A 22,449-nucleotide genomic window follows, 5' to 3' on the forward strand; every position below is an offset into this window, starting at 1 on the left:
GTGTAGATGTCCTAGTCAGTACTCTGTGTTCTCTTCCTTCCTCACTTGGATTTGAGTGGTGTCCCTTTTGTTGTGATAAAAGTGCTCTTTTAAAGCCACCAAGGAGGAAGGGAGTTCATTGTCACAGTTACAGTCACAGGTGAGAGTCAAGAAGCTGAGAGGAGCAGCTCAGGAGTTAAAAGCACTTGCTGAGACCTGGATTTAGTTCCCAGACTCTCCATGTCCATGATTCCATTTCCAGGGAATCCAGCTCTTCCTTCTGGCCTCTAGGCACTAGGCATGCATATAGTACATATTCACACATGCAGTCAAAATAATCATACACAGAAAATAAAACGAGAATGAAGAAGAGGAGGAGGACAACAATGACAAGTGTTTGCTGCTGCTCAGTTCCCCCTTTCCACTTGGGTAGTCCAGGATCCCAGGCAGAGAAAGCCAGCATGCATGGCGGACGGGTCTTCCCATCTCAGTTAACACAATGGGGACGGTCCCTCCGGTGTGCCCAGACCCTGTTGTCAGGAAACACGAACCATCACACAGGCAGTCCCACCAGAATGTGCTGCCTCATCAGAGACTCAGCGCACAGTATGAACTGGGTCCTCCAGAGCCATGAGCCAAACTCAACTTTCCCTCATAAGCAGACTGAGCCAGATACGTCACGTCACTGCAGTGGCAGGGGCTGGCTGACTGGTGGACTTGGCATTGCTAAGGATTTTGATCAGCAGCACCAGACAAGCCATCAAGTACCTGGTCAAGTCAACTTAGGCTTGGATGTATGCATATTGAACTCCATACATTGGTTCCAGCTGTCAGACACATGTCTAATTCTCTCTTGACTTTCATATAACCTGATGATTATAGCATTGTCTCTTCTGCTTTACAGATGACAAAACTAATTCTCAGGAGAAATGACTTGGGCCAGCTACTGAGTCAGGGCCTGTTCCCATCAGACACAGCAGCATCTTGCTAGCAAGCTCCTGGGCCATGCCGTTTGCTTTTCCCTGGGAGAGAGGCTCGATCCTCCCAAATGTCTGAGCCAGTTTACTGGTTCCCTGCCCTGTCCTGGTCTACTTCTCTGTCTGACAGAGTAACTGCAGAGGACACATTTCAGGGTCGTAAGAGTGAAACCGTGCGTGAGGAAGGTGGGCTGTGTTTCAATCACGTCTCTAATACCTCAGAGAGTCAAAGATTCTCAGGAAAAGGAGAGAACGGTTGGGTTTGTTTCCTTCTGAGGACTCCTGGCACTACTGTGTACGCCTACAGTAAACTCACATAGAACCCAGAGCCACTTCTGCTCACGCAGTTCCCAGTGTAAGCATGGTGGCTGCTGAGTGATCACGTCCACAAGAGAGAAGGCTAGCTTGCCTCACCAAATGCTCCAGCAAGCTGCACCAAGTAATTCTAAGTAGGTCCAGAACCTGAATTCTCTTCTGTTTTGCCCTCAGTTTTTACTTAATTAAAAATTTTAGAAGGCCAGCCGGAAACCAAATAAGCCCCTCCTGTTGGTACCAGTTTGAAGAGCACTGCATTCCCTTTGGCAGATGCATACACATGGCCAGCTTTCCTACAGTCATGCCCTAAGTGCCACTTCACACACTCCTGCAGAAAAGCTCCATCCCTCCCTGCTCGGTGACTCGTCTGTGTGAGCTGATGGTGCTGGAAACTAGGAAGAAAGGTGTTTGCCTACTCCTGTTCTCACCTGCAAAGTGTGGTCTTCAGGATGGACGGAGGACATACCCCAGACTCTCCTGCCACGGTATTTTGTCCCCAAGTTGTTCTTCCTGCTCTGCTTAAGCCTTTCTGGAGTCTATTTAACTATTACCCATCAAAGCCTTTAAGCACAAAGTAAAAGAGGGGGAGGGCTTAGAACAGTGAGGAAGGAGTAGATTTTGCCAGGCTGTCCCCGCTCCATCCCTGGTGACTCATCACCGCACAGCACAGGCCTTGGAAGGCCGCCTGCAGTCACAGGGAGTGGCTCTCCTGACACTTGCTTTCCCAGGCAGTAAAGATGTCTTTAGATTGTTCATTCCCTAGTCCTGGGCCAGCTCAGAGCTTTTATTTTCCTGAAGCATGGCGTCTGTGCAGACGGTGAGCTCAGGCTTTTATACTTGGTTCATCACTAAGAAACCACTCATCCGTATTCAGAGTTTGTAGTCGGTCTTTCTGTGGCTGTTATAGAGCCAGAAGGAGTTAGTTATATGTGCTCCCTGTCCTTCCCATGACATAACGTTTACATTCATTCTTAAGATTTATATATTTTGTGTATGTGAGTACACTGTCACTTTCTTCAGACACACCAGAAGAGGGCATCAGATCTCATTACAGATGGTTGTGAGCCACCATGTGGTTGCTGGGAATTGAACTCAGGACCTCTGGAAGAGCGGTCAGTGCTCTTAACCACTGAGCCATCTCTCCAGCCCCTTTACATTCATTCTTAAGACTGTTCTTAGCATTGTAGATATTTAGTGTTTTAAATGTTTGATTTTGATATGGAAGCTGGCTAGAGATAAACAGAACACTTGCCTATTAAATGGCCTCATCTGGATCCCAACCATTTGGCAGTACAATGTTGCTGTAAAACTATAAAAAAAAAAAAATGCTGTCTTTTACCCCCCACTAGGTCTGGCACCTTGGTGCCCCAAGGTATCTGGTAAATACCTTCATCTCAGTCAGCAAAGCCTCTCACCCGCTTTGCTCCATCCCCTATCACACTGCTGATGGCTTCTCTCTGAGCCTGGCAGCAATCTCTCTACCCATCCAGTTCCCAAGGCAGGTTGCCACCATGCCAGATATGTCTCCAGCCACCACATACTCTCTTGAACTTAAATCACCACATGAAAGAACACACAACACAATAGCCTATGATCCAATTGATAAGATATAATTTGCTCATCTAGACACGCAAAGCCCTGTACAATCCATCCCTTAAGAATATTCATAACAGGGGTTGGGGATTTAGCTCAGTGGTAGAGCGCTTGCCTAGGAAGCGCAAGGCCCTGGGTTCGGTCCCCAGCTCCAAAAAAAGAACCAAAAAAAAAAAAAAAAGAATATTCATAACAACCTGTAAATGTGCAGAGAGAAATCTTAACATCAGCCTCAGCTGCTTCCCCCCTTCTCAGTTCCAGTCTCCTCTCTAAAACTTTTCTCCCGCCCATCCTTCCTTCTCGTCCAATGACAGGCCTTGTTCTATCTCGTACCTGCCTTCACCTGCGTAATGACATCATCCTACAGTACCAGAAACAGGTTAGTGAGCTTTTCACCATCACGAGGGATAAACTTCCAAGGAGAAAGGCTACTTCTGGCTTACAGTTTTAGAGCTCCAGTCTTTATTGCGTGTGTGGGCCCTTTAGGTTTAAGCCTCTGGCAGGGCTGCTGGTGACAATATCAGGGAACGTAGTAGGGTGAAGCCATTCACCCTATGCCTGGGGTTTGTACAAAAGCAAGGAGCTGGGCAGGATCTCACATTCCCCCCTTCAGTAGCACCATTCCTTAAAGGTGCCACCACCTCTCAGAGGTACCTCCAATAGATGGGCCTGTGGAAGGCATGTAAGATCGAAAGTGCGGCTGGAAGGATGGCTCCGTTGTTAGGAACGTTTGCTGCTTTTCTGGAGGACCTGAGTTTGATTCCCAGCACACATGGCAGACAGCTCACAGTGGCCTGTAACTCCAGCTCCAGGAAATCTGGCACTCTTTGGGCCTTTGTGGTCACCTGTACATATGCATGTGGTATATACAGACACATCAAAATAAAAATGTAAAAACTAAAGACAAAAGCTATAGCAGTCATCTTATTTCCCTGCCTTTCTATGTAAAGAACTAAGGAATCTTTAAAGTGGCGAGTTAAAACCTGTGGAAACCAGTTGGACTGACGTGCAATCTCAGTGTGCAAACTTGCTTCTTTATTACACCAAAGACAATGGTTACGTCCTTCCTGCGGTTCCAGAAACTAGCTGTCAGGAAAGTTCTTAGTCTCTTTGTGCCCACACAGTCTTGAGACCATTTTTAGAAAGCATTTATGCTGTGAGAATTGCCAGATAACAGGAATTTCATACTAAAGTAAGTAAAGAAGGGTGATTAAGATGGCTTGTCGGCAGTGCACCTACAGAGGAAAAACAGTAACAGATTTAAGACCTGAGTCAGAGCAGACAAAGGCTATTCTCAATCTTAAAAACCACCCTCTTTGAGGTAAATGGAAATAAAGACAAAAGCCCATGGCTACACAAGATGCTAAAAATAAAGGACAACTGAAGGCTAGACCTTAGGTAGGACTTTTGTACGACCACTTCATGGCTCAGGGAACGTTGCAGAAGAGGGTACAGAGAAAGTATAATAGCCTCAAGATGGGGAGGGGGGTTGTGAAATTCCCTTTTCTAATGAGGACATAGATATGGGAACCACAGGCTCATAGCACTGTGCACACTGGCAGTGAGTCCCCAGCAGCCAGGGAATCCTGACCGCCAGCTGTAGAGGGTGAAGGGCCCCGGGGTCTGTACCACGTACAGCTGATGTGATGGCAGATTCTGAGAGGGGGAGACACAGTACAGGATGCATACCCACTGCGGAGTCCACCAAGCTCTGATAGTTCTAAACTCAGGATCAAACAGAGGGTCCTCATTGAACTGTGTGGGGCATGGACTACAAGTGAGAGAAAGACATGTCCATACAGGTGGAGAGAGCTGGTGTGGCTAGGAGAGCAGTAGAGGGCAATGGGAAGACCTACCAGAATATACACACTATATAATTACGGAATTGGAAAAGAACGGGACTTACTAATGGCTTTGCTAACAGAATAGTTAATTGTTGAAACATTTTATTTCCTACAAAACTTGAGCTTCAATTAAAATGTACTTGGGGAAACTTGTTTTCATGACTGTATCATTTCATTTTAAATTTTAGATGCCGGCTAGCAGGCTCTGGTGTCCCCATAATTAGGGCTTTCCTGGGGTAGGGTTGGGGGCAGAGACAAGCATTTGCCTAGAATGCACAAGCTCTCCAACACCAACAACTTTGTCTTGTTCCTGATTCTGGTAGAATTGCTTTGAGCTTCTCTCTAGTTCAGTTGATGTTGACTGTGGACTTGCTGTAAATTTCCTTTTTATGTTGAGGTATGTCCCTATGTCTCTGGTTTCTCCAGGAATTTTATTATGAAGGAGTGTTAGATTTTGTCAAAGGCACTTCTGCATCTAATGAGATGGTCCTGTGGTTTTTGTCTTTCTGTTTGTTTATATGGTGGATAGCATTGACCAGTTTACAGATGTTGAATCATCCCTGAGTCTGATAGAATTCTGCACTAAACCTTCTGACCCTGGGCTTTTGTATTAATTACTTTGTTGCTTAATTACTGCTTCAATTTCACTAGGGGTTGTAGGTCTGTTTAAATTGTTTATATGATTTTGATTTCATTGTGGTAGGTGGTATATATATTGAGAAAATGATCCGTTTCTGTTACCAGTTTGTTAGAGTACAGGTTTTTAATGTGCACCCTTATGGTTCTCTGGATCTATCTCTTCAGTGTCTGTTGTTGTGCCCCCCCCCTTTTTTTTTTCTTTTTTTGAATTTGGATATTCTCTCCCCTTAGTTAATTTGAATAAGAATTATCAATCTTATTGATTTTTCTCAAAAAAACAACTGTCTATTTCATCGATTCTTTGTGGTTTTGTTTTGTTCATTTCTGCTTCATTGATCTCAGCCCTGAGTTTATTTCTTTCCACCTACTTCTTTTGGTTGTGATTTCTACTCTTTGTACCAGAGCTTTCCCTTTTAAAGCATTGTTCGGTGTCGGAGAATCTGAGTGGTTTTGATTAAGTTTGTGAAGAGGGTTCTTTGAAGACTTGAACTATGTCTTCTGCCAGCATTCTGTTTGGTTCATCCCTGTGGAACTCTGTTCCCTCGGGCAGAATCCTGTCATCCTTCCTTCTGTGGATTGTGCAAAGGAAACAGTAGGGGAGGAAATAAGACCGGATGGTTTTCCTGTTAGTATGCTTCCTCTGCCATGAGGTGACCTCCTCCTGCTTTGTAGGAGAAAGGCAGTGTTTCCTCCAACTTCGACTGTTTATAGGCAGGATAATACTCAAAACTGGCAGCAGATAGCTGTTTCCAGATGTACAGTGCCCACAGATGTCAGCATATGTATGTGCATGGTGAACTCTAGTGGGCCTAACTGCCATCGCTACATCCTCAAGTACCTAAGAGTGTGTGTGTGTGTGTGTGTGTGTGTGTGTGTGTGTGTGTGTGTGGAGAGAGAGAGAGAGAGAGAGAGAGAGAGAGAGAGAGAGAGAGAAGCACACACCTAATAGCTTAGTGTGGGGGGGAGATGGGAGGAAGAGTCTAAGAGGTTAGTCGGGGGGAGGGCTAGCTTTGTGTGTGTGAGAGACAGAGAGAGAGAGAGAGAGAGAGAGAGAGAGAGAGAGAGAGAGAGAGAGAGAAGCACACACCTAATAGCTTAGTGTGGGGGGGGGGGGAGATGGGAGGAAGAGTCTAAGAGGTTAGTTGGGGGGGAGGGCTAGCTTTGTGTGTGTGTGTGTGTGAGAGAGAGAGAGAGAGAGAGAGAGAGAGAGAGAGAGAGAGAGAACGAACCCTAAGAGCTTAGTTGGGGGAGGGGAACTTAGTGGTAGGGGGTGGTAGGGAGGTTGGTAGCTACAGAAGTAGCCTGACTCTGACTGGATTGTGAGACTGAAAATGAGCTCAGTCTCCCCTTCAGATAAGTGAAAATCCTCAGGGATTTGGCTCTGTTAACGCCCTAGGAGAGTCAGGATGCTGAGAGCTCTGAGGATGCTCTCTTCTTTATTTGGGAGAAAAAAATCTAATTCTTAAGAAATCCAGATTAGTGCTGAGCTTTTTCCCCCTCAGAAATGGCTGAAGACATCTGTTATCCCACGCAGCAGCCACATCAGATCTGAAGCAGCGTGCTCCATCTCCACCTCTGTGGCAGACAGACGCTGCCCGCTAGACTGTCTGCAAACCCTGACTTCTCTCCAGTCAGACCACTTGCTATCCTACTGACTTCCTTTCCCTTCTATCTCCCTTCCCCTGCCTCAGTTATCCCAGCGTAGCCATGACTAATCAGTGTGTGGGTTTCCTGCCTTAGTCACATCTGTCATGACTTTGTAGTTTTGTCTGCAGCCCTTTGCTTTATAAGACATGTTTGTATGTTTTTAAACCCACTGTAGGTTTTATACTCACAACCAAAAAGCATTCTCTTAGCTTTGCCTAAACCAAGCCAGTTCCCACAACTTGTATGTTTTTATAAAGATTAGTTCCAGGATTAGTTTTCCTCAGCTTCCTGACTCACCTAGTCAGAAACCTTCTCCTTTTAGCACCCGTTGAGGCTTCCAGGGTACATAAAGCCAACCTGTGGGCCTGTGTAGCAGCAGTGTGCCAGTGACAGAACAGTCTCCATAGTAGCTCCTGCATCAGAGAGAGAGAGAGAGGGGGGGGGGGGAGAGGGGAGAGAGAGAGAGAGAGAGAGAGAGAGAGAGAGAGCCAGATAAGCGTTTGAGGGATCTTTAGAACAGCAGGGGTAGAATTTGGGTCGTGTACCTCACACAGGGCCACTACTGATGGATGATCATTTCATGGGTGTGCTGTCTGTCCATGTAGGATACAGTGACCGGGGTCCCACTTGCCACAGCAGCCTTCCTCGTGCAGTGATTTCTCGGATGTCTTACCTCAGTATGCTCCCAGTGATATGCCGGGCTCTCATCGATTCTCACAGACGTGATAGTTAAGAAGTCCCTTTGTCAGGCATGGACTTGACGCTACATGTTTTAAATTCTGTAACTTTGCTTAGCCTCCTTTCAGGCTGACCATCGGAGGAAGGCTAACGATTGCAGAACACACAGAAAGCTGCTTGCAAACTGCACTGTCTTTTTTTTTTTAAGTTTTGTTTGTTTGTTTTTAAATTGGCAAAATAAAAATGATAGCCAACCAGCAGATACAAATTGTGGCTCTTGTTATTTGTTTGTGGCATGGTCTTTCCATATAGCTCTGGCTGTCCTTGAACTCTATATAGACCAGGCTGGCCTCGATCTCACAGAGACCCACCTGCCTCTGCCTCTCCGGTGCTGGGATTAAAGGTGTGGCCACCATGCCAGCTGTTGCACTTTTATAAATACCTCTGGTTTGAAAGAGGACCCATGGACATGACCTACATAAAAGCCTTAGGATGACCGGAAAGTCCTGCAAAATTTACCGCAGAGGGAACTTCCTGGGTCATGGGATTGGCTCGAGTCTTCACTGTGGTGGGCCCTCTGTCAAATGTACAGTGGTAAAACTGAAAGAGTGGAACTTGAGGATCACAGCTCTGTGAACCCAACTGAAAAACTGCCTAGATATCTAACCAAAGACATTTCATCCACACCAGGGTAGCTAGAAATTGTAGGTGTTCAAATCCAGTCTTTGTATTAGCCTTTGGTAATGGGGTAGGAGGACATCTTTTAAAACATGGTACATTTATTTAATAGAGGTTCAACATATGTTTATTGGAAGTTGAAGTTAACTGAAACTTCCTTAAGCATAAAATATGGGATCTCGAGCAACAAAGGAATTTTAATCTGTAATAGTGATATTTCCATTTTGTATTTGTGATCATTGAAAGAATTAAAGATATTAAATTCTGAAATTAACAATTCTGAAAGCAGAATTTCCTGCAGGATGGAAAAGAAAGTAATTATCTTTCTAGTTACCTTTTTAGGATGAGAACGTGGTCAGTAGCAACTGAATCAGAGAGCGTCAGTCACACAACACTCTAATCTTTTTTTTTTTTTTTTTTTTTAGTTCTTTTTTCGGAGCTGGGGACTGAACCCAGGGCCTTGCGCTTCCTAGGCAAGCGCTCTACCACTGAGCTAAATCTCCAACCCCTCACTCTAAGCTTTTTAGTGGGAGGAAGCACTTGACCCTTTTGATAATTGCAAACTTGACTTCATGAACAAATTCACACTCCACACTGCAGCCCATGGAACTGGCTGAATTTTCTCCTTGGCAGCCTTTTCTACCACCCCTCCTCCGTCTGCCTTACTCAGTAAGTTTCCCATGTGGAGAGCCTGTTGCCACAGGATACAGAATCTACTGGGAAAGGGAAAGCGTGTGTGGGCCTGGGCTTGCCTGGTGGCTGCTATAATCAGGGAAACCATGTGGAAAGCTTTCTCATCCGTGTGCAGGAGCCTGTGTTGTAGCCAAGTGATAGCTGCTGCAGGCCTGTGGGCCCCAGCACCATGCTTGAGGCCTGTGGCAATTGTGGTTGTGATCCTAAATACTGCTGAGCGTGACCACTTTGTCAGTCTAAGGTAACGAGTCATTTGACTGCTGTGGAAGGACAGCCAAAGCCCACTGTTTTGTTGTTTTTGATTAAATGATTCAATTGGTCATAAATAACTATAAAGTCAGTCTCTGGTCTTCTCCTTTTACCCTCCATCTCTTTTAAGTAACTTCCCTTACCTTCTAAGAAACCAAAGGTGGCAGGCTCTTAGATCATGTCTGCCTGACAGACTGTGACTCTGCTCTCCAACCTCCTGGTGCTACAGCCTTAGTGAGCGATCAAACAGGTGAATGTCCACCCTTTTCCATCCTGACCTGGGTGGGGGGAGCACGCTTCTCAGCTCCTGCTATTGGCTTGCCCATGGTTCGGGCTTCTAGAAAGCTCTGGCAGCCTCAGTTAGCACTGGGGACAGAGATCTCTTCTGCCATGGGTGCTAACTGTGGAATCAGAGTGAAAGCTTGACTGCAAACTTCTTCCATCCCGTCTTGTGTGACTCCCTCCTCCAAGAGGTACACAGCCACAGAGCTGAGCTGCAGACTGCCTCCCGCCTTTCTGAGCACAGCCGTGTGGGGCTTCTTTGAGCTGCCTTGTTCGTCGTTTCTACACTTAAGCAGTTCTCGGGTCCTGGCAGCCTGCTGCTTCAGTGGTAGTGATGTGTCCGATGACTTGTGGCCCATGCTGATGGCATCTGGTGCAGAGGGGCAGCCTGTAGTGGCTGGCTGTAACCTGCCAGTCTGCTGGGTGGAGCAGAGAACAGAAGTCAGTGCTTGCAGGCAGGTTGGAAGTCAGTGTGTTGGTTTGTGTTCTCCGCCTTTCCTGACTGCCGTGCTGGCCAGCAGTCCACAGAATCATCTAGGTTGCGCCCATTTAGAGGCCTCCCTGCCCCTTACTGGAGTTCTAAAGAGGGTCCACACCAAACTGCTTGTGAAATTGGCCGAGGAATCTCTCATACCGTTCACGCTTCGTTCTTTTTTTTTTTTTTTTTTTTTTTTTTTTTTTTGGCATACTGTGTTGATTCCTTCGTGGTCTAGAAGTTATACACAAATTCTCTTTCTTTCTCTTTAGTTTTAACTGATAGGATCTAGAAAGATGTTCACTTACTGCCTATAGGGGAAAGACTGGAATTCCACTTTGAGCAGCATTGTGTGTGTGTGTGTGTGTGTGTGTGTGTGTGTGTGTGTGTGTGTGAAGCAGTGTGCTGGTGGCTGTTAGTTAAAGTGTCCCAGGCAATTGTGATGCATATGGACTGTGAGGTCTTACAGGACAGAAGTCACTGACCTCCTAAGAGCTGGGTAGCTGCAATTAAGTGAGATGTATGAGAGGTCAGTTAAATGAGATATGAGAGGTAGTCATGATTAATGTGTCCCTTAGGTTTCTAAAAGCAGAGGAAGAAAGAGACTTTGAGAAAAGACTCCCCTTTTTTTTCAGCCTTGGACTATTAGCGAAGTGCTTGAAATAAAATTTTAATTTAAGTTCTGAAGGTCTGTAGCATGGGTGCTACTGTCGATCTGCAGCGTCTCACAGTTGCTTGCCTGATCGTAAGAGAAAAGGTGCTTGCCGGCTGTGGTGATGAATGCAGCCACAGAGTGCATCAAGTCTGCCAGCAACAGCGAAGAAGCTGCCCATCCAAGACGTTCAAGGCAGGAGCTTAAGGGGGAGGTTAGGTTTAAAAAGCTCTTAGGTAAAGGGATAGTTGACAGTTTTAATCTCTTTTAAAATGAGAAATAGACTAAACTACCAAATCCTCAAACCCTGCGTCTAACCTCCTTCCATTGTTATAAAAGATGTGTGTAAGGAGGCTGTGAATTCTCCAGGCAGAGCGGCACTATTCTTTATATATACACACACATGTTAACAATGCAGTCTCATACACACACGTGTTAACAATGCAGTCCATGCAGTCTCATACACACATTAACAACGCAGTCTCATATACACACACGTTAACAATGCAGTCTCATATATACACACGTGTTAACAATGCAGTCTCATATACACACGTTAACAATGCAGTCTCATATATACATGTTAGCAATGCAATCTCATATATACACACGTTAACAAAGCAGTCTCATATACACACGTGTTAACAATGCAGTCTCATATACACACGTTAACAATGCATTCTCATATACACACATGTGTTAACAATGCAGTCTCATACACACGTTAACAATGCAGTCTCATATACACACGTTAACAATGCATTCTCATATACACACATGTGTTAACAATGCAGTCTCATACACACGTTAACAATGCAGTCTCATATACACACGTTAACAATGCAGTCGTGCACAGAAGTATGCAGCAGTTAGCAAATGTCTTGAGAGAGCTCTGCGTTTATGTGCCATGAAGTGCCATGCCCTGAGGAGTCCTGTAGAATAAGTCCCGTAGAGCAGGATTATGAAGCTCTGTCCTAATAAAAACGAAACCGTTTAGACATGGCCCTGAAAGTCTAGTCTCCTGCATGCTGGCAGAGAGGCAGAAGAGCCTTCCTGCCCAGGCACCAGCCGTGTGCAAGCACTCGGGCCAGAGCAGCATCCCAGGAGCCTTCCTCCTAGTGACTGCTCCCTCCTCAGGCTGCCTTCACAGGCCATGAGGAGCTGTGGGAACAAGAGGGAACGGACGGAGCAGGTACAGTGGAGCTCTGTGTGTTTTCTAGAGTCAGTACTACCCCAGTTGCTCCTGAATGTTCAAGAAATAACTGGTGTAACTTCCTGCAGACTTCTTTGCTGGTCTAGTTTTCTTTGTCTGTTTTACTTCATTCCCAGAATATCAACTTGAGCTTCACATATCCCCTCTAACAAGATATGTATTTACATAATGTCCTGGATCATAGTTCCCCAGATCACTTCCATATAAATCTTACGAAAGCAAGGTGTTGAGGCAAGGGGGTTAAATAGCTAATAAAGCTGGATGTGAAGACACACACCTTAGTCACAGCACTTGAAAGGTAGAGGCGGACAGATCTGTGAGTCTAGACCAGCCAGGACTACACAGAGAGGCCCTCTCTTAACACAAATAAGTAAGTAGGTTTATATTTTTCTTTTTTATTATTTTGCCTTCTCTCTCCATTTCAGACTTACAGTCAAGAGTTTCAACTTCAAACTTTTATTAATTGTCAACACTCGTGACTTTTGGTCACATGGACTATACCCAGTAACTATTGCAAGAGAAGGACCCGCTGGTGGAAGGTGTTTGAGTTTTAACATTTAAGACATTAAGTATTACTCTTCTTGTGTTTTATTTAGATTTCGACACAGTCCCAACTGCTGGTACTTGAGAGACTGGACCATCCACACGTGGATTAGACAGTGTCTGAAATACGGAGCACCAGACAAAGCCTTGTATACACTTGTTAATAAGGTGAGCTTTCCTGCCAAAGCCTTGCATACCTTTGCTCATCCGAGGAGTGTTTTCTGAGTGAGTGTGTGTGATCTGCTGTTTGTACCTGTGACAGTACCACCAGAAACCACTTTCCCATGAAGGTGTCCCCTCAGATTCCTTCTCATGCTGCTTGTAGACTGGAGCCAGTTATAAACTAACCAACAAATAAAACACTAAGAACTTCCATAGCTGTTTCTTTCCCAAACACAGTGATCAAGAGAGGACAGGTGAGCGAGGAGCATGGCGGGATGCTGCGCTGGCGGTCACTTCACTTCGTCTTCATCCTCAAGCCCTGCCCTACTTGTCTGTTTCCCTTTCAGAAAGTTTGGGTGAACGGTGGCCATTTTTGCTAGAGTGTCATCTCCAGGTCATTCTATTCCTGGATAATAATTTGTCCTTTCTCCTAAGCTCCACAGTTCTCTCCCCAACCCAGAGTGAGCTCCTGGGGTTAAGGGCCTTCCGATGTCACTCTCCACCCAGCACTCAGCCTTCATTGACTTCATGACAAGGAAGTATATTCAAACTAAGCACACAAGTAGAGTGTTACTACTGCCAGAGTCAACCTGAACACTGTTATGAGCCTTTAAAGAACGTTAACAATGTTCTTATGAAAATATCGTATGTTCATAGTATCACCAGATCCTAAAATTAAAATTCAGACAGAATACCGGTTTATCTTTGATTCTTCCCTGTGAGGAGTATTTTCATCTGTAACTTAGTCTCACATCAGGTCAGCATATGTCATACACGGTGTCAGTGTGAGATGACACACTGATTCTGGGAGTGAAGGCAGAAATGAACGGCATCTCATCCTTACCGTGCAGAAATGCAGGAGCTCACTGGTAACCTTCACAGTAGAGAATTCCTGCCACACACGAGGAATTCAGATGATGGAATCCAGCTGGAAGGACGGGGGAGGATATAAGTGCCACTTAAGCTAGCTCTAAAAGGGTGCACATGGAGCAGAATGGGCTGCCTCTGTCTGCAGTGACCGTGTATTTCAAGGGGACTGAGTCAGGGAAGGACAGTCAAGGCTCAGGGCTCCCATCTCCAGAAAAAAAGGAAGAAGGCCTAGGAGAAGACAGACATGAGATCTTGTCTTTATTCCAGAAATTACATGCAGAGATAAAGATCCCTATGGAGATGCATTCAGAAGGTTCTAGACAAGCAGAGCAAAGGCTCTCCTTTCTGTCACTTCCAGGCCTTTAAAAGAGACGTTACCAGATGAGGGGTCAAAAAACACAGCTTTTAGCCCTTTAGGTTCTTTCTGTCAGTTGCCCGGAATGTCAGGCAAATAATTTTCTCTGTCTGTGTCCTGGTTTTCTTAATTCCAACTTGAGTGAGTGTAAGTGATTTACAACCTGAGCTGCCCACTAGACTTACCCAAGACTTTTTAACACTTGAGCATGTTTTGAGTCTGGATCCCCAACACCCATGTAAAAAGTTGAGCAGGACAACCTATCCTTGGATGTGTACACACACACACACACACACACACACACACACACACACACACACACACCCCTTGTCTTAATCTCTACTGTTCTAAATCAGTATGTCTTTTTCTGGGCCTAGGCATTTGGGGTTCAAAGCATCACTGAGTAGAAAGTGTAGAGATTCTCACACACCCCTGCCCAGCACACACAGCCTTGCCTGAACAGCATCCTGTTCCTGGAATGGGTCATCTGTGGTAGACACAGCATTAGTACCCAGAACCCACAGTTTATAGCAGGGTTCGTTCTTGATGTTGTGCGTCCTGTGAGTACGGATGGAATGCTAAATAACACGTGCTCTAATAGAAATAGTCACTGTGGGGGCTGGAGAGATGGCTCAGTGGTTAAGAGCACCGACTGCTCTTCCTGAGGTCCTGAGTTCAAATCCCAGCAACCACATGGTGGCTCACAACCATCTGTAATGAGATCTGATGCCCTCTTCTGGTGTGTCTGAAGGCAGCTACAGTGTACTCATACAATAAAATAAAAATCTTAAAAAAAAGAAATAGTCACTGTGCCTTTTCATCCTTCCTAGAGACGTCACTGACCCATGACCAAGGTTGAAAATCCTAGACTGGCTCATTTCTTGTCTTTGTTTTGCAAGCCTTATCCTGTACTCCAGATTGGATCTTCCTATGTATCCCTAGAGCTCACCTCAGTCCTGCTTCAGCCTTCTGAGAGATTATAGACATGAGGGACCACACTTGGATTGGACCAGTTAATTTTAAAGTTCCTTCCTAGCTCTAATGAATCACTGTTCTACAATGTTTTGGCTTTTGCCTGCCTTGGATTCAAGCTGATGTGGTCGAGCTCTCTGAGAATCACAGGCCACACCCCTGAGCCATGTGCTACCTTAGTCAGTTTAGGGATCCTCAACGGAGGCTTAGGAACTTCCCAAGGGAGTAGGTAGGGAAAAAAAAAAGTTCTCCAGTTGTTTCTGGTAGTTGGTGATACTATGGAAGAGAGAAGTTAATCCTACTGGAGTAAGAATTTCAGGTAAAACTGTAACCATGATCAGGCAGTAAGGAGTGAGGCTCAAGTGTATATGAAAATCACAGAAGCCACTAAAACTGCAAGATTCCATCCCAGTTCTGATGCTGCGGCCTGAGACTCCGAGATCCAGTCATGAAAATGCTCCACACAAGCTCTGAAGCAGACACCAAAGCATCCTTATTGATTTCTAAGATATTATTCTTAAATTCTGACATCCTAATGTGAAGGCAAACAGAACCTTAGGCACTTGGTTTATCGTAAAGTGTTGGTATATTTCTTGGGCGTTTAGAAGTCAGACCATTTGCTGTATAGAGCATACTTTTTTCTTAGGGTCTGTTTCAAATTTTCATTCAGACCCTGTGAAAAGAGTCATTGGACCAGCTCTTTGTGAAGGTGGCGGATTGGTCTCTTTCTTTGTGTTGTTTTAACTATGATGACAGTGAGCTGTTGTAATTTTCACCCATCAGTTGTCTTCTGTCAGACCCCCACTCAACTCTCTCCCTTCACCAACTGTTCCAGTTTCCAAACCTCAGGAGTCCCAGCCTCAGTCTCACTGCCACCAGTGCTGCAAAATGATGGTTACGTAGTGTCACTCAGTGGGCCAGCTGCCCTGACTAATACATAGGCTATATTACAGATGAGCCAGAGAAGCTTTCTTTCTCTGTTTGCACTTTTATTACAGGTTCAGTATGGAATTTTTCCAGATAACTTTACATTCAACTTACTGATGGATTATTTCATAAAGAAAGAAAATTATAAAGGTAAGAAACCTGATCACGATTCAGTTAATACAGGGCTTTCAGCTCCCAGTGGAAGTGTATAAATGCAGACAGCTTCCTCCTTCTTCGCTTCTTAATTACATCTCTTTATGTTTCTCTTTTAGTCAGAGAAGTTTGCATCGTTAGTATTACTTATGCCAAAAATTTTAAGTATCGCCCTTTCTACTGCTGGGATGGAAAATGTCAACGTACATAAGTTACTACAGGGGAAAAGTTCATTAAAGTTACTACAGGGGAAAAGCTCATTAAAGGCCACTCCGGTTCCACTTCCCCAGCTGATCGAAATGTAGAATATAAAGAATAAAGTAAAAACTGATGTAGTTTTCACGTGTAACTCTTCTGTAATTATGAGTGTATGCAGTAAGCATAGTAGGCCATGCAGTCAGTTGAAAACATTTGTTGTTTGTTGACCATGGTGCTCCTCATCTCCCCATGCTGACGGACATTGTGTGGGGCATTTTCATAGGCATTCTCTTGTTGAAGTAAGCAGAGCAAACATGTGTTTGACTTTGTTTGATCATTGTGAAGATGCTACTTACTGTGGGCCAGAGATGTGCAGGGCTTTGGTTCATTTGAAGTCATGGATGCAAAAGCTCCTGATTCAGTGTGCACAGAAGGTGTGAGTGGCTCCACAAGGACCTGCTTCCTAGAAAAACTGGGACCAGAGCCCGTGTTTACAACATCCTGATTCTGCTTGGTTTCCACTGCACTGCACTTTAAACAAGAGTTTACATTTCGAGATTTGGTGATGTTCCCTATGAACAAGAGTTTACATTTGGAGATTTGGTGATGTTCCCTACGAACAAGAGTTTACATTTGGAGATTTGGTGATGTTCCCTGCGCCTACTTCCCCTCATTCTCACCTTCATGTCCTTGCCAGATGCTTTGTCTGTGGTTTTTGAGATCATGAAGCAAGAAGCCTTTGAAGTGCCATCCACCCAGTTCCTCTCCCTCTATGTTTTATACCATTGCCTAGCAGAGAAGACAGACCTCACAGTAAGTGATCTGCCCTAACCAGGCCTGAGAGCTTGAGGAAAACCAAGCAGTGACTGCTGGGCAGGGAACTTTGTCTCTGAGCCTTCGGTGTGTTTTGTTTTATGGTTTCTAACAATGTAGACACTTCCCAAGTAAAAGCCCTTAGGCGCATTTGTTGGGGACGGGGAGGTATTTTTGTTTTGATGTTGGGATTGAACCCAGGTCCTTCTGCATACTGAGGCAGCATTTTACCACTCTGACCTACAACCCTAGCCTCTTTTACACAGTGTGAGACTTGAGCCAGGTCAGGTGACCCACAGCAATTCAGTAATGAGTCATTCATGATCACTGAGAACCAGATGGCGTGCTAAAGGGGCAGGGGGCAGCCAGTTGTGACCGTTCGCTAGCATGCTTCATTCTGAGTGTGTGTCGGTTTTCCTGCAGTTGTTCCACACCAGTTGTGTTCTAGAATGTGTAGCCTGCCAAGCTTTGGCTTGCGCTCTGGGTGAGACACTGACTGATGCTTACTGCTGTCCTGAGAGAACAGTGCTGAGAACAACAGTGGTAACTGATACTCGAGTAGCACTTTAGCACTCGCTCTCCACTGCACCGGCGTCCTGGGTTGTAAGCATATCAATGCCTTCACTCTTCACAGTACCTACAGAGACAGGGAGACGGAAGCATAGAGGCATTACAGAACCACCATGGCACTAGTAGATGATGCCAGGCGTCGGGGCCCTGCGATGTGCCCTTAATTCAGTACCAGGTCTGAAAACCTCAGTCTGGATACCTGCTGAGATGCCATCCAGTCCAGCCCACATCCCGAAAACCTGAGATGTTGTGCTTACCGTGTGACGTGGCCTATGATACAGCAAGTATATGTAGCCACTCAACCGTGACACCACAGTGAAGCTATTAATATGTATTGAGCCTACATACTCAGTCTGTTGCCAAGTACTACATAGTTAACAGTAAACATACTTTCTACTTAACAGTCTAGCACTATAAAACACAACAGGGGGCTAGAGAGATGACGCCTATTGCCCTTGCAGAAGACCTAGGCTCCCATCCCGGCACCCATGTGATGACCCTCAACAGTCTAAAACTAGTTTCCAGGGATCAGGTACCTGCTTTGACCTCCAGACCCCAGGTATGCACACGTTTCGCATGCACGCAAGTAGGCAAAACAAGCATGCAGCTGTAACACAGGAAAAGCCCTTAAAGAGTTTTGTTTGTATTTTAAGCTTAAAATGATTACAAAGGGGAAATGCCTAAAGAGACGTTTCCACAGTTACTGTTTAAGCAGTAGGTGTCGTTAGCTAGTTATAAAGGAAAGGCGTATGTCCAACCAGCAGAAAAGAGCATGGTAAGCAAACAGGTGCTGAGGCAAACTGAGCACAGTGGTGCATTTCTGTAACCCCTGCTCATGGAGAGGCTGAGACAGGATTGCTTGAGTTCCCAGCACGGGAGACTTATTACCAGGGCAACATAGTGAGACCTAGGGGAGAATGGGCTGGAGGGATGATGGACCAAGTCACATGTACTTGACTGACAGGAAGATACCATGATCATGATAACTAATCCCACTACAACATAGAGAATGCCTGGGGCCTTGGGGTGTGAGGTAAAGTTGAAGAACATAGGCCATTTTGCTATCATCCTAAAAATAGTGAGGAATTATCTGAAATTTTAAATAGGGGGTGGTGGGGGGAGATAATAATCAGATTTGTATCTTGAACCCATCCTCAGCTGTAAGGTGGGACAGAGATCAGAGCAGGGCAGGTTAGCTGTGGTCAGACCAGTGAAGACTGTCACGGAGTCTGAGAGGAGCTGCTGATGGATGGCCTAGCAGCCTCGGAGAGGTGGAACTAGCATCCCCCTGGATAAGTGGGAAGGCGACCATCAGAGGAAGAAGAGGTAGAGTCAGAGAGGCGGGGCTCAACTGCCAGGTCCTGTTTCCAGCCCACCTGGAAAAGAGAGCATTGTGTGCTTGCGAAAGGAACTCTGGGAAAGAGGGTTTTGTCAGGAAATGAATGGCTAGCCTGGCTCTGACCGTGCTGTAAACTTGGGATACTTTGAGGGATACATCAGTTTTGGAGCTGATGTATCCATAAGTAATGTGTACAAATGAACCAGAGAGAAAAGTGAGCAGAAGTCAGTATCGTGTGTGTGTGTGTGTGTGTGTGTGTGTGTGTGTGTGTGTGTGTGTGAGCATACCATGTCAATCCGTACATACGAATTTGTGTCAGTAGATAATGAAATTTTGGAATGTATTGGACTGCACAAACCATGAAGAAAAGTGGCCTAGGAAAAAGGATGCTGTAAGGCAGGGTCATTGAATTTAATGACATCAGCACATGGTCCAGTTTATATCTGTAAAGAAACAGTGGGAAACCAGAGTGGAATGGATTACTGAGGGATTTAGAAGTATACAGAAGAGACAGCAAGTACGGGTGACTCAGGGTGTCCCTGTGAAGAGAAGTGGGGGTGGAGGTGGGGAGCAGAAGGTGAAGCTTGCTTCGTGATGATAGCCACGGCATAGCGTCAAGCCTTGGTGAATTGGCGTCCGACTTCACCCACACTGCCAGTCAAGTATCCTTCAGTCTTAGGACCAAAAGTGCTTTGGAGTTCAGGGTTTTAAACAGTGGGATACATGCACAGTGAGATCTGTTGGAGACAGAGTCAAATGTAAGCACACCGTGGCCCATGTGTTTTGTACACTTGAGACACACCCTCAGGGTGGATCTTATGCACTGTGCCTAATTTGTACCTGAAATGCCTCATGTAATGTGGCATTCCTTCTCTGCTAACAGTGTCATGTCAGTTTTAGAGCTTGGGACACTTTGGTCTTCGGATTTTCACCCGGGTCATCTCAGACAGACCCTGTGAACAGTGGCTGCTGCTTGTGTATTGGCCGCTCATTCAGCTTTCGTCCTGGTACCACCTATGCTGCAGCTCATGTGTTCTCAGGGGGAAAGGGGAGGGGACCAGTGAGATGGCTCAGTGGATAGAGTGCCCCCCTTCATGACTAGTGAGCTGAGCGGATTCCTGGAACTGACTCACATAGACTGTCCTCTCCCTCCCTCTCCTCCACCTCTGTCTCGCACACACAGAGGCACCTGTGCTCACACATGCACTCTCATACTCAAGAAACAAACACATATTTGAAGCCGACTTGGTCTACACAGCAAGTTGCAAGCCAGAACTACATAAGAAAACTTTTCTCAAAAACAAAATTAAATTGAAAAATAAGTAAGTGTAAGAAAAATAAGTCAGACTTCTTATTTATTCTGTACCAGACCCCACTTTTCAGGCCATCGGTGGGAGACACAATCTTCCCTAGATTCGAATGTCGGCTTTTTGAGATGTAGTTTACTGGTGGGCACATTAGCAGGCATAAAGCCCCAGGTTTGCTTTCCAGCACATGCACAAAAGCTGGAATGGTTTTCATCGGAGAAGTGACCGGGTCCTTAACTAGAAGCTCTTCCTTCTGTGCTGTGGAAGCCCGCATGGAGTTTCCTGTCCAGGGAGCCACTATTTTCCAAGCTGTAGGAAAATCCCAAGAACTGGGGCCTGGACTGCGTGAAGGGAGACCAGGAGATCTATGCCTTTAGTACAGGCGGGGTCTCGCTACCCGGCAGCAGCTGCAGGGCAGCAGCTGCAGCCGCAGACCATCCTAGCTTCTTAGGGCAGAGACCGTGGGGAAACAGCCTGCAGCTCTTTCCTTGTGTTGGCCATTAGAGAATTCCAGCTCCTGCTATCTGGGTTCTTTTCAGACCCTCTCTGAGCTCAGCGTTCCAGGGATTGTGCCATTTATATTTGTTACTGGTGTGTGGTAGGCCCAGCAAGGCTTGTGGTGGCTTTGCCCTTTTTTTTTTCCTTTTCACGTCTCAAAAGGCTTCAGTTTTATTGACATACACTTCTACACCCTAGGTTGAAAGGTGCAGTGACTAAGTGTTTCTGATTGCCTGGTTTGTTTTCAAGAGGCACAAATCTATCTAAAAGCAACTTAATGGTGGTACTTACCTTAACCCTGTGAAGGAAGGCATCCTATCTCTGTGTGTTGTTGGTGCTCTCTCTCCCTCTGGAGCAGTATAAATGTGAAGCCGGCAGCCCGTGGGCCTCTTTGACGCTCTCAAGTCAGTGTGGGTCCAAGTGTTCTGTTATTCTCTTCTCTTTCTGACTATAAGAGGCTCTGGCTCGTTACCACAGTATGGAAAATCATAGGAAGCACAGCAGGGACAACCAAAACCACTTCACGACCCCACCACCAGGAATCTTCACTTATATAAAGGGCATTTCTGTTCTGATTTTTTAAAAAAATATGAATACCTTTTATTTATAGGATTGGGATAACTTCCACACAATTTGTTATTTTCATAAGCTTATTAATCCATGCTGTTTGGTGTCATTTTAAAAACATCACATTTTGCATGAAGTTCCGTGGCTTTAATAGACAGTGATCTGCTGTATTCTGTTGCAGTGGGAAGAAGAAAGAGACTTCGGTGCGTCCCTATTGCTTCCAGGCCTAAAACAAAGGAACACAGTGGGCTTGAGTTCCCAGCTGTATGGCTATGCACTTCTCGGTAAGTTAGGGGAGCCTCGTTCATACTGTCCTTTGAGGAAAGATGTGGCACAGCCTTTCTCTCATAATACAATTTGAACTTCACTTAAATTTACTAGTGAACTTCCAGTTAGACAGTCAAGGGATACCATTAGAACTGCCACCACCAACCAGGTCAGGTGCACAGCATCTCCCCTGACTGTGTGCACAGTCCCGCCTGACTGCCGTGATTTGTCAGATGTGTGTTATTTTGCTGCTCTCCCAGTTCTATCAGAAGCCAGGCCTCCATGAAAGTGACTTTTCCTTGCTCCCTGCTCCTGTCCATCTTCTGAGGGGTAACTCTTTGCTATTGAAACCAATCTTTGCCAACAAAATATAGTTTGGATTCTTGGATTCTGATTCTAATATAAACCACTGAGAGACTTTAGTTTGTCCTAGTATGTCAGTTTGCCAGACTGCTTAGCAAACTCACATAGGAGTGTTCACTGTTTTTGTTGTTTCATTTGATTTGAAGGTCCTGTTGTCATTTTTTATTGGGAGTTTGGGATTTTTGGCTGGGTGGTCTGTTGGTTGCTTGAGACAAAGTATCAGGCATCCATAGCTGACCTTGAGTTCACTATATAGTCACAGGGAACAGAGGTTGGAACTGATTCTCCAACCTCTGCCTCTTCAGTGCTAGAACTGTAGGCTTTCCTGTTCTGTGTGATGCTGTGAATTGAATTGAAGATCCTAGGCAAGCCCTTTACCACCTGAGTTATAGCTCAGCCGTGGTCTTTGGCCTTTAGAGATAAGTTCTTGCCTCAAACTGGAGTCTTCTCCTCTCTGTTCCCTAGGTGCTGTGATCACACCACACCCCACCAGTGGTTCTTATTTAAAATCACATTTGCTAATTTGCTGCCTACTTTAGACACTGATTTGCTTTTCCCCCTTTTGTGTTCAGATCAGTGTTCAGGACTGCCGAATTACACGGACCATTAGAAAGCTGGCGAGGCTAAGAAA

General features: G+C 45.4%; 1 protein-coding gene across 13 annotated transcripts in view; it reads left to right on the plus strand.

Moving 5' to 3' along the window:
• Mrps27 (mitochondrial ribosomal protein S27) overlaps nucleotides 1-22,449 on the plus strand; it is a 68,759-nt gene that overhangs the window by 40,361 nt on the left and 5,949 nt on the right. For 7 of the 13 annotated variants that reach the window (XM_087625851.1, XM_087625841.1, XM_087625825.1 and 4 more), the window contains 6 exons: nucleotides 1,606-1,756; nucleotides 3,179-3,243; nucleotides 12,511-12,625; nucleotides 15,815-15,893; nucleotides 16,792-16,907; nucleotides 21,370-21,472. In XM_087625851.1, coding sequence (XP_087481977.1) covers nucleotides 1,721-1,756; nucleotides 3,179-3,243; nucleotides 12,511-12,625; nucleotides 15,815-15,893; nucleotides 16,792-16,907; nucleotides 21,370-21,472 — 514 coding nt within the window. In that variant the 5' untranslated portion in view covers nucleotides 1,606-1,720. Of the gene's footprint in view, nucleotides 1-1,541; nucleotides 1,757-3,178; nucleotides 3,244-7,599; nucleotides 7,935-12,510; nucleotides 12,626-15,814; nucleotides 15,894-16,791; nucleotides 16,908-21,369; nucleotides 21,473-22,449 lie in introns of those variants that run through there. The other 6 variants (XM_087625803.1, XM_087625814.1, XM_087625819.1 and 3 more) reach the window with 4 other exon arrangements.

Source organism: Rattus norvegicus, chromosome 2 (genome assembly GCF_021556685.1).
Source record: "Rattus norvegicus strain SHRSP/BbbUtx chromosome 2, alternate assembly SHRSP_T2T, whole genome shotgun sequence".
Lineage (NCBI taxonomy): Eukaryota > Metazoa > Chordata > Mammalia > Rodentia > Muridae > Rattus > Rattus norvegicus.